Source organism: Protobothrops mucrosquamatus, unplaced genomic scaffold, assembly GCF_001527695.2.
Source record: "Protobothrops mucrosquamatus isolate PMUCROS unplaced genomic scaffold, P.Mucros_1.0 scaffold27, whole genome shotgun sequence".
Classification (NCBI taxonomy): domain Eukaryota; kingdom Metazoa; phylum Chordata; class Lepidosauria; order Squamata; family Viperidae; genus Protobothrops; species Protobothrops mucrosquamatus.
The window spans coordinates 1,473,712-1,485,702 of record NW_015386412.1 but is presented as its reverse complement, the minus strand read 5'-3'; the positions used below and the strand labels follow the sequence as shown (position 1 = coordinate 1,485,702).

At 50.1% G+C, this 11,991-nt stretch overlaps 1 protein-coding gene across 2 annotated transcripts in view; it reads left to right on the top strand.

Moving 5' to 3' along the window:
- Positions 1-11,640, top strand: part of UNC13C (unc-13 homolog C) — a 63,236-nt gene extending 51,596 nt beyond the window's left edge. For both annotated transcript variants that reach the window (XM_029283155.1, XM_029283154.1), the window contains 10 exons: positions 856-933; positions 3,520-3,608; positions 4,352-4,492; positions 4,969-5,092; positions 5,444-5,500; positions 5,911-5,991; positions 7,323-7,470; positions 9,384-9,476; positions 9,940-10,099; positions 10,188-11,640. In XM_029283155.1, coding sequence (XP_029138988.1) covers positions 856-933; positions 3,520-3,608; positions 4,352-4,492; positions 4,969-5,092; positions 5,444-5,500; positions 5,911-5,991; positions 7,323-7,470; positions 9,384-9,476; positions 9,940-10,099; positions 10,188-10,476 — 1,260 coding nt within the window. In that variant the 3' untranslated portion in view covers positions 10,477-11,640. The remainder of the gene's footprint in view (positions 1-855; positions 934-3,519; positions 3,609-4,351; positions 4,493-4,968; positions 5,093-5,443; positions 5,501-5,910; positions 5,992-7,322; positions 7,471-9,383; positions 9,477-9,939; positions 10,100-10,187) is intronic.
- The last annotated feature ends 351 nt before the right edge of the window (positions 11,641-11,991 follow it).

Sequence of the window (11,991 nt, the reverse complement as noted above, 5' to 3'; positions counted from 1 at the left end):
TGGCAGTCATCTAATTTTAGGACTGGGTACTTGGCCAAGAGCTGAACATTCTCACTCTCTCTCCAACATAGCAATTTGTCACATCAGCAGACACAGCTGTCTGGTGGGTGGAGAGCCAGATGATCTTCCCCATCGGTCAGTCTTCTGATTCTTAGGAATCCATGACATTCAGCACTATGGTGGGTCCAGAGAAAGGCTGGGGTGTTTTTCAGTACACAAAGTTGTTTTCCTACAGTGGACAGAAGGCATCAAGGTAGTTGCCATGAGCAGAATAATCCCTAGAAAAGTAAAGAACATCCCTTCTTCCCAGGTGCAATACTGGTTTTGCCATGGTGATGGAGAACCTTCCTTTGGTCATCTTCCACTCTGCCTTTCCTCTTGAATTTCCTTCTTCTCTTCAATCCCACCCCTGGAAGGAAGGGACAAGGGCAAGGGGAACTGGCTTTCCGAATACCTGCCATCCAGTGTAGAAAAATAGCCATAATGATATGTTTAGAGCTCTGCTTAGCTCACAGTCCAAGAGGCAGGCTCAGTGGCATGGAAGAAGAGAATCAGAATTGTGTACCTGATGGTGGAAATTGCCAGTGAGAGAGAAATGGCACTGAAGCCAAGCTTTGTTGGTGGGAATGGGTTGGCCGAATAATGTGAGAACAGAGGAGCCCTTTGCTCAGTGTGCCTGCCACCATGCACCTCTTCTTTCCAGCGCCTCATTTAGTCAGGTGGCTTACAAATCTCCAGGTGGTCTTTGAGGACTACTCAACCAGCCTTTTTGCTCCGTTCACCACACTTTGTGCTCTCTTGCCCAGTCAGTTCTCTCCCAGCAGCTAAGACAACTTTCGTCCTTGTGGTCTCCAGCCCTGTATCTTGATGAACAACATTCAGCAACTGCGAGTACAGCTTGAGAAGATGTTTGAAGCCATGGGTGGGAAAGAGGTGAGTGTTGGCTGCCACCTTCAACTGAACACTGAACTCTTCCCAAGCATTGGGCGACTAAGAAGAGAAAGGAGGGCAGCATCTGCCATAGAAAGGGCCTTGGAAGTGGCCAATGACTGGCAGATGTTGAGTAGGCCTGGCCTTCTTGGCTTCCACAGCCATGGATCTGTAGACATGGGGTAGAGCAACCGCATTTGCTGTGATGAAGCCAGGGGCTCCTCTTCCTCCAACAGGATGGGAGCCCGTCAGCTTATTTAATCTTGGTTCAATAGGAAGCCACAGGCAGCTCTTCCCCATTTATTTCTTCTGGAAAGATGTCAGATCTGGCTTTTTTGAAATGGGGACTAGGTAGTTTAAGTGCCCCCCCACATTGCTAGTGTTTCTATTTGGAGGAGGGCAAAATGGCACTATTTTTGCCTTTTCAAATCCCCCAAATGTAGAGAAGAACAAATCTAGAGTCATTGGCCTCTTCCCAATGCAATGATGACGCAAGAGCTCCCTGCCATCCCAGGCCAAAAGAACTGGTCCTCTTTCCTGGCCAAAAGCTGAGAGAAAGAGACGATGCCAGCCCAGCCTTGCACCCCATTCCCTGATTCTTCTTCTGCTGTGCCCTGTCGTGGGCAAGCAGGGGAGAGCCACCCAGTAAGCAAGTTCAGCCACCTGTCTAGGTTAGCCTCCTCTGGGCACCTCGCATGGAATTGATTTGTTCCCAGTCCTGCCAATCATAGCTCGGGGCGGGAGAGTGGAGGTGCCCATGTTTGTCTGTAATGTGTCATCCTGTCTTTGTCTACTGCCTTTAATTTGCCATCGAGAAGAAGCAAGAAGGCAAACACTTTTCCTACGAGGTTTGTGATGTTGTCATGTGTCCTGTTTCCAGCCATTTGTTTGGGTTCGGAAGACTTGCGTGGGTGAGGTCCGTGGGTCTGTGTGTGAAAGGGGTGCCTGCAGAGATGTGCATTCATCAGAAAGATCCTCCTGGCTGCCCAGTCTGTGCGCTTATTTTTCTGTGGGCAGAAAATGGGTCTCTTGGTGCAGAGGGTGAGGTGGTTGGCTTTCAAAATGATCTGGTAGATCAGAAGCCCTCAGACTTCAACTGATTGACTCCTTCTAGAACTGACCAGGAAGGAGGAAAAAGCCGGCTTCAGATGGTGCAGATTAAGGCCCACGATGAGGGTGGGGTAAACGGCAGCAGATATATATGTGCACAGGCTCCCTCGCTCTCCCTTCCACACAAACGCACACGGAGTGGCCCCCAGCGTGGTTTGCAACATTTCCGGGAGGGGGCTACATTTGACCTTCTCCCCTCTACCGTGTCCAGGCGAGAGATGATCAGTTCCCCAATTTCTCCCAGCCTCACTAAAGGACTGCAGAACACAGCAACCCCCTTCTCTCTCCACTCAGCCTTAAGAGACAGAGGGGCCCTCAGACCCCCAGCAGAAGCTCCCTGGGAGAGCCTGGGGTGCAGAGCCCGGGGCAAGAAGCTGGTCTCCTGCAGCCATGGATGGGAGGATGGAATTGCCCGAGAGGTGGCTGGGCCACATCCATTCTGGAGTTTAGGGGGGCTGCGAGAAACTTGTTTACCCATCTGGGCTGACAAGGGATTAAAGGGCCTCCCCCATTTCAGTATGATGGATTCAGTTCCTCGTGCTCCCCCCCTCACCACATGTAGCTCTAGGCAGTATCCTCCAGTGCCCCATGGCACACAAACAGGGACACACCTGAAGGGAACACCAGTATCCAGGACAAAACTGGGAATTCTCCAAGAAGCTGTTGACATCCCCGTCCCCCAACAGCTGTTTATCAATGAATTTGGTGAGGCAGAGGGTGAGGTTCCTGAGCCCATCTCCCGACACTCCCCACAATCTCCGTGGCAGCTTCAGGAGGTTTGCATGGTGTCCCCTCCCCTTCCTGAGGGCACTCTGCGCTTGCTGAGAAGTGCTACCTCTGGTGTGCCTTGTGCCCGAGAGATGGGTAGGAGGCAGGTGGCACCGAGTGTGCCTGAGGCACACCAGATGCTGCCAAGTTCTGTTGGGGACAAAGCCGGCACAGTCACACCCTTCCTGGGCTGTCACCAACAGCTTCTTCTCCGCAGTCCTTCCTCGAGAACTGGCATGGCCTCCAAGGGCTCCTTGCACATGTTTCGTTGCCGGGTGCTTGGCTTCTCTCCACCGTTAATGCAAAACAGCGTGGAAACTCCCTCTTGAGATCCAACTAGCTCCAAACGGGGTAGGGGGGGAGATATGGGCTGCTCTGTGGAGCCCTTGGGTGTGGGATCCCTGACTCAACTGAGAGGCGACTCCTCCGGACCTTGGATCTTCCCCCTGATGGGTTCACTTCACCTTCCAGGTGGCCCCACAGAAGGCAGAAAAGGGGAAGGCGGCCCCTGTTCGTGTCTTGAGAAGGTGCTACCTGCAGCATTGGGATATTCCCCTTTCAGCCCAGGATGTGCTGGATTCCACGTTTGTTTTTCATTAATGCCATCTAATGGATGGGTATTTTATCTCTTTCACTGCTGATTATGCTGGAGAATAGACCAAAGGGGGGGGGGAGGAAGAGTGGCTAATCTCGCCCCTGTCTTCTTTTCAGCTGGACCCCGAGGCCAGTGAGATCTTGAAAGAGCTGCAGACCAAGCTCAGCAGCGTCCTAGATGAGCTCGGTCTGACTTACAGTGCCAGGTAAGGACATGCTCCTCTCCATGGGCCTCTCCTCCTCCTCCTCCTCTAGATCCACAGCCACGTCACCTGTTCCTTGAGCCCAGAAAAGGCCTGCAGAAAGGACAGCCCAGGGCCTCGGTTGGAGAACCCGTGTGCCTCTAAGGGGTGATGTGGTTAGGACCAAGGGCTTCTCTAAGACAAATGGAGCTTAGAGTCTGCTTGACAATAGCTCCTGTTTGGTGGTGGCTGTACGAGGTGGCTGTACGATAAGCTTCACTTTGGATAAATTTTAGATGATTTATAAGCAGCTTTTTGCATTCTGTGGTTCTGGCTTTGTTATGTGTTTATGTGCTACTGTTTCCAGTTTTAGTAACTTGACTGATAAGGGATTTTCCTAACAGTCAGATTACTAATATATTCCATTAACAATAATATATACACAACTGTTTTTTTGGCATCCATGGGAAGAGAAGGGGGGATGAAACAGGGACCTGGAGGCGGCAGTAGCAGTAGTAGGAAGGGGTGGAAAAGAAGATGTGTCTGTTTCGTAAAGGGCTTTCAGTCCAAGTGGCCCTAGGAAGCCCAGACCCAAGGCAACTTCCCTCCTCCCCCATCCCTGGCCGACCCCATGAGATCATCTGGCTCACTTGGTGAAGCCAAAGCTGTGGAAGGGGAGGAGGGCAGCAGCAGGAACCCCAGCAGGACAGAGATGGTGGTCAGCAGCAGCAGGGGGCATCTGGATCCCCTCCCCTTTCCTCTCCTAGTTTCCAGCTTCTCATTGAGGAGTGTGTGACCCAAATGAGCTTGGAGTTAAATCGGATGCGAGGAGATGGAGCAGCCAGCAGCCACAGCACCATGCAGGCTGAGATTGTGCTGCGCCCCTTGATGGATTTCCTCGACAAAACGTAAGCACAGGAGGCGGGTGCCAGTGAACTGGCACATTTGACAGATGGTGCCACAGCCAGGGTGAATGGGGGTGGGAAGGGTGGGCATCATGCTAAGCAGGAAGCCTCTGCCCAGCACCCTCCTAATGCTCATGCCTTCTGGATGAGACCTTCCTGCTCTTCCAACCCTCCCTTCATCGCTCCCTCCCCCCAACCCTCTGGCTTAGTTTCAGTGACAGCTCCTCCTGGCTGTTCCTGCTCCCCTGGCCTGCTCCTGGGGCAGAGGGAGATCCAGGCTCCCCTGCTGGGAACAATGGCCCTCCCTCCCTCCCAGGGCAGAGGGTTGGACTCAAGTCTCCCTCCTACACAGTCCTTGGGGAGGGGGCTGCCTCATCGAGTGTGCTGCATCCGGGGCTTACCTGCTGGCAGATGCCGCTGGCTGACATGGGTAAAATAGACATTGCGTTACAAGACCAGAAACGGTTTGTTTTTTGCAGCTTAAGTACCTCAGCAAAAATCTGTGAGAAGACTGTTCTGAAGCGGCTTTTGAAAGAGCTCTGGAAGTTGGTCTTGAACAAAATAGAAAGGCAGATTGTGCTCCCACCCCTGGCAGACCAAACTGTGAGTCTCCAAGCCACCCCAATCCATGGGCAGCTCCTCCTGCATTCAGCTGTAAAAATTTGGCTTACCCACCCTGACAAGGGAGGTGTTCAGGTATTTAGCTCCTCACTCATTTGAAGGGCAGATGTTCCAAAGATGAAGCTCCTTTTGCAAGAAGGAATAGTGGACACTCTTCTGGAGCACTCAGCTGGCGGCCTTGAGGTGCCCTCTTTGTGTTGCAGCAGGCATCCTTCCCTCGAGCACAGAGCCTGAGGGTCCCGAGACCCCACTGCGCCTCCCCTTGCCCCATGCCTGGAGGTGAGGATGGCTTGGGAATTGTGCCTCACCTTCCCCTCTTTGGCTTCTCCTCAGGGCCCTCCAATGATTCTCAGTGCAGCCAAAGAGTTCAGCCAGCTGTCGAAGCTGAAGGTAAGCCGGCCTGGGGGGGAAGAGAGGGGCAGAAGATGCCTTTCAGAGAGGGGCAAGAGCCAGGCTGGCCAGAGGCCTCTGGGAACCTCAAGACGTGGCGGGAGACAATGGCCTTCTTTGGCCCTGTTCTCCAATAACTGTAATTCGGGGATAGCACCTGAACCAGGAGGCTGATGGCCCTGGCGCAACTTCTCCTCCATCTTAGCCTGGGGAGGTTTTTCTTAGAGACTCCAGACTCTGCAGTGAGGATGATGTTCTCTCCAGAGAAGCCTTTGCTGAAAGAGGGAAGTGGCCACCTTGTTGGAGTATTCCCATGGCAAGAAGGCTTGTTGCAGGCATGAGGTGGAGGGTATGGTCATTGCAGGAAGATGTCTCACATGCAGTTTCTCAATTGCTGTTGTTTTTCCCAGGATCACGTCATCCGAGAAGAAGCAAAAAGCCTGACCCTGAGACAGTGTGCAATAATGGAAGCAGTTCTGGCCACCATCAAGGTAGAGTGGCAGCAGGGTATGCCCAGTGGGTTGGGGTTAGGGACAGGAACAGCAGTGAGGAGGGGAGGAAACGAGTCTGTCTCTCCATCTGTCCAGCCTCCAGCCTCTGACACTCTCAGGCACCAGCCCAGCAGGCTGCCCTCCCTTGGACCTGGAAAATGGGTTGACTTGGATTTGAAAAGGCAAAAATAGTTAACCATTTAAAAATGCCATACATTAATTAGATTTCTCTTTTAGTAGCAAGAGGAGACTAAACTTGGTCAATTTAAATATACATCAGCCCCAGCTGGAGGCAAGAATATCAGGACAATTGAGAAGCCTGGCAGGATAAAAAAGAGTTTTCTTTCCTCATACTGTGGTTAAGAGGGAAAGAGATGAGGTCTTCATTGGGGGAGAATCTCTTTTATGTTACCCAGTTTTTCCCAAGACTCATTTTAAAAGCTGTTCTAACTCTTCATTTTGCATTATGAAATTCATTAAGTCGAAGAACATAGAATTGCCACGTAAGTTTGAAGATGTAGTAGGAATAGCAGTGAGACAGGTAGGGAAAAATTCAGTGCTTGTTCTTTTCTTTAGCAGAGAAACACAACAAATTGACGGCAAATTTCAGAGGGCTACAAGCCAGCTTGCATAACCACTCTGGTTTGCATGACAGCTTTTCTTGGTCGTGGCCTTCCGCGTTTATGCTTTCGTTGCATAGTTGAGGGTGCCGTCAAATGTGTTTTGTGGCCTTGATGGGTCCATTTTTGACAGGGCTCAGTTAAGCACAGAGGGACCCAGTTTGCAGGCCTTGTGCCCTAGATCGGGGGGTGGGTGGGTGGGGAGGCGGAGGGGGGATGGGAATTGGGCTAGTATGCGGAGTAAAAAGCTACATCCAGCCAGTTCTAGGGTTGCAGGAAGTTGTGTTTAATGCTAAACAGGTGGGGATTGCTTGTAGTTGAACCATCATTCCCTAGTCAGCTGTTTCATACAAAGAGGGATAAGAGCTTTAATGGAGAGTTAAGCCTCCCTCAGATAGAATCTTACAAAAATAGGTTTTTTCATCTTTTTCACATCTCTCAGTTTGACCAGAGCATCTGTGAGGGTGTTTTCCCCAGACAGTACCTGGCTGAGTCAGACACATCATGTCAGCCAGGTGCTTCTGGCTGTGGGCATCTGTCGTCTTCCAAAGTAACCTTTCGGCTTAACTCTCGGTTAAGGTGATCGGCTTCCTATGAGGGCAACTGGCTTCCTATGCCTAGTGCTTATGCCTCTGGCACCTGAGCTGCTCAAATCATCTTGGAGGACCAGAGAGCAGGTGGATGAATTCTCATCTCTTTGCCTTTTTTTAGCAATATTTTCATGCTGGAGGCAACGGGCTGAAAAAGAGCTTCCTGGAGAAAAGTCCAAACTTGCAGTCTCTCAAGTATGCCCTGAATTTGTACACACAGACCACAGATGTTCTGGTCAAGAAATTCATCAACAGCCAGATTTCTCAAAGTGAGTGAGTTGGTGACTGCATAAGCAGTCTGATCTGTCTCTTCTAATCCAACAGGAGGGATCAGGGATGCTGTGGTAAAGTTTTCTGTTGCTCCATGGCCAAATTGCTTATACTTTCCCTAGTTGGTTAAACAGATTATTGCAACGTTAGCAGGTTAGATGCAAAGCTCTCATCGTTGTGGATGCTCGGTTGTGGTTTTATTTATGAATGCATTTTCCCCAGGACCCATTTGCCCCCACTAGAGCCGCCATGGGAGTCCCTGTTTTCCACTTGCATTAAGCTGTTATTCCAATGTGGGAGAATACCGGTAGTCCTTCATTACAACCACAAAATGGTGCCCAAAATTTCCATTGCTAAACAAGCCAGTTGCTAAGTGAGTTGTGCCCCATTTTATGACCTCTTTTATTACAGTTGTTAAGCAAATCACTGCAGTTGTTAATTGACTCACGCAATCGTTAAGTGAATCTGGCTTCCCCCGTTGACTTTGCTTGTTGGAAGCCAGTTGGGAAGGTTACCAAAGGGGATCACACGACCCTGGGACAGTGCAACTGTCATAAATAAATGCCAGTTGTCAAGTGCTCAGATTTTGATCATGTGACCATGGGAGTGCTGCAATGGTGGTAAGTGTGAAAAACAGTCATAAGGCACTTTTTTAGTGCTATTGTAACTTTGAACAGTCATTAAATGAATGGTTGCAAGTCAAGGACTACCTGTAATTAAGTCAAGTCCTTTAAGACAGTCTGCCCTCTTGCCTGCCAAGTTGCAGAGATGTCCAGTTAATCAGGGAGCCTTCCTTCCTAGACAGAAGGGCTGCATGCAGAGGTAGGAGCTGCCCAGGGGACTGCTAAAGATCCCTCTGCCCCAGCAGCCCCTGGAGCCCTGCTGCCCTTGAGTTCTTCCTCTGAAGCAGGCTTGGGGAAGGGAGGCCTGATGCTGCCTGAAGGACAAGCCCCTTCAGTTCTGGGGCCCAGCTCCCTGTGGCATTTCAGTGGGGCCACCACAGTTCCACAGCTGTGAAACTGTGCCAGGGAAGTCTGTCGGCTTTGCTGAAATGGGTGCCGCCACTGCAGCCTGGAGGGTGAGTTAAATCAGCACCTCAGTCTTGAACACCCTGCTCTGGCCGGGAGAGAGTGGCTGCCTTAACGAATTTTGACAAAAGGCTGTGCCTCCAAATTAGCAGTAGCAGCGGCTGTTGAGCAGGCGGGGAGGGCTGCTTTGGCCCTTGAGCCCAGGCATCACCCTGCCTCACCTCTGCTGTGATTGGCCTGAAAAACCGGTCTCCCTGAACGGAGTTTTCTTTCCCATCCCGTGTGGTTGGATTGTAGGGACCACTCCACTATCTTCCTTTTAAAATATGCTTATGCCAAGGATCCAGACAATTCCCCTGTGAGCTGGAAAGACCCGGCCTGGGCTCAGCCATGCACTGAGCTGTTGCCTTCACCACAGGCCTCTTCCAGCCAGACCACTTGTTCCGTCAGTTTGACCTTCCTGAACTGCTGGTGTGGCTTCCTGCAGAGTATCATTGGGCTCAGCCTGGTGGTTGCAGGGAGTGGATGAGTGCCACTTAGGCTCCTGTTGATGGAGGGAAAGACGGTGGAAACAGCAGCAGCTGCCTTTGCAGAGGGACACTCATCGGATCTTGCTTCCAAGCTGCATTTCTCCTGAGGACACTTTTCATCTGCATGCACCACTTTTCTGCTACAGGGACACAAAAATATTGATGAAGAACATTTTTTCACGTTACTCATGTCTTCCTAAGGCCTTTCCATCCCAGTGCATTTGTCTCAGCTCCGAGCTCTTACTTTTTCAGGAGCCTCTGTGGAACTTACTTCCTACAATGCCAACATTTGGTTGTAGCATAAGCCATATTTCTGGGCACTGTCTGCAAGTCACAATCTTCTTTCTGATGCAGGTCAAACAACGGACAACACGGTGGGGAAGATTAATCTCCAGGTGGATCTGGCAACGCACCCTGCAACTGGCGAGCATAAAGTCACTGTCAAAGGTATGATTTGCAATGCCTCCTTGTCCCAAATCCAGCCCACCTCTGTGGAGAAGCCGGCTCCTCTAGGCAGTTGGAAAAGGCCCAAGAGGGATGGGGAGGGAGGGTGGGACTTCCTTTTTTCCTTTGCTGGAACTCAGTTTTGTTTTCTGATCATTCAAAGCCAGGGGTTGGTGGCTGGGAGGCCTTTCAAAATGGCTGCTGCATGACTGAGTGACCTATGGTCATTTGCTTCCAGCACAGAAGAATCAGTGTCTCAAGACAAACTGCTTGGTCAGTTGTGTTGTCTTGTGTTGTTTGAATATAGAAATTAGTTAAGGGTCAGCATCATTTCAGCCTTTGGCAGCTCATCCTCTCCGCTGCTCCTTACATGAAGTAAGATGAGGCGGAGAGGTTGAGCAAGTGGGTCCATAAGCCTGCCATGTGATGAACCATTTCTGCTTGTGGTCTCCATTGCTGTGTGCAGTTGTAGCCATCGAGGACCTTGTCTGGTGGACCAGTGCCACCTTCCGCCCCTTCGTGGAGGTCTGCATTCTGGGGCCCAGCCTGAGCAACAAACGGCGGAAGCATGGCACCAAGAGCAAAAGCAACACCTGGTCCCCAAAATATAACGAGACATTCCAGTTGTAAGTGGCTTTTGCTGCCTGTGTGGATGAACCTCCCTGAGGGGCTGGGGGTTTTCTTTCTGAATACCCCTCTCTCCCCTCTTCCTAGTCTCCTGAGCAGCGAAGAGCGGCCCAGTGCTTACGAGCTGCACCTCTCCGTGAAGGATTACTGCTTTGCAAGGGAAGACCGGCTCATTGGGGTGGCCGTGGTCCAGCTGCGGACCCTCCTGGAGAGCAGCGGCTACGGCCCTATGTGGCACCCTCTGCTGAGAAACATCTGCGTTGATGGGGCTGGGCTGACAATCCTGCAGATCCTTTCTCAGAGGACCAGCGACGAAGTTGCCAAGGAGTTTGTCCGGCTCAAGTCAGAAACACGGTCCACTGAAGAAACAGCCTGAAATTCCAGCAAGGAAATGCAAACTTCCAGCCCCAAGATCCTTGATCTGTCTTGTGATGTCTGACTCATGCATGTATGTGCAAGTCTGTGGGAATGTTTGGCTCTGTTTCTGTGTTTGCCAGAACATAAATTACTGTATTTGCAAGATGCGCCCAAGAGCTGTTAATCTTTTCTACATGTTCAGATTCTTGAGGAAAAAACAGAACTGTTCCAATGAAGTGCCAAAACTGCAGCAAAGAGCAAAATTATGAACGGCATCTTTTGAGATATACTGATTTTGTCTCATGACAGCCACTTCCTCGTGGTCACTTCCTGTTTAACTGTTCTACAGCCCATGCAACCTCATGTTACTGCAGACCCATTTCTCCAGCATCACTTTGGACACTTGGCCTTATTTCCCTCCCATTTTATGCAAAGTCCATGTAAGTCTTGCTTTTGAAATCCTTTTTCTACCATCTACAGGTGCAGTTACTTCAAGAAAGTGTTTGTAATTTTATAGTTGCTGATTTAAAGAAATGATTTTTGCATACAAACTTTTAAAAAGTGGAAATGTTTTGTGCTGACCTTTCTTTCCCAGTTTTTCATATTTACCACTGTGAGGAAGAGCTGGCAGAGCAAGTTCTCAAGAAGTCTGGTCACATTTGTTACTGATCTTTAATATCTTGAGATACATTTGTTCTCCAAAGCTACCAAGGTAATTCCATACTTTTATTAAGGAGTAATTCTGTCCCTGGATTCAGTGCTTTTTGGGTCTCGATGGGTCCCGAGTGACATGATGGTTCTCTGAGTAGGGCACCCGGGGTGGGACCCCTGGAATGAGGAGAACGTGCCTCAAAAGGATGATGGTAGTCTGAGGAAGATTCCCGGTGAGTGAACTTCAGTATAGTGTACTAGTTTCCCAGGGTTGTGTTCTGTGAATGGTGTTGGGATTATACAGGGTTAATTAGCTGGAGCCTACTGATGAATGGTTTCCATCAAGAACCAATTTTGCTGTTAACATTTCTCACTCTGGCTGTTAAGAGATTTTATTTTAGATTCTTAGCTGAAATCTCAGTTAAGTGCTTTCTTATTTTTATTTTCATAAAAGTTTCCACTTATGCAATATGCCTATGTCCTGCATGGAGGCAAACATCCATGTGATGTAAATATATTTCGTGAGAAATTGTAAAATAAAGGCAGAAGAAGCTGTTCCTCCTTGTTCCTTATTGGCCCATCAGCTTCTCCCTAGAGTCTCTGGAGCAACCCAGTGAAGCTGTTTTGGGTCTTCTTCCCTTCCCCAAGACGAGAAGAGCCCTGGAGTCACAACCAGGTGCTAGCCACAACAGGGTCCATGCAGAAATAGCTCCCAAGCCTTGCCCAGTGGAGAGGTTGGGTGGGGGAAAATTGTACCAAGTCTTCCTGGAGAGACCAACCTTTCCTTATACACAGTTGCCACACTGCCCTCCTGGTGGGTTCCTTTTGGCTGTTGGTTTCTCGGTCTTTTAGAAAAAGGAGACGAAAGCCCGTGGAAGAGGGT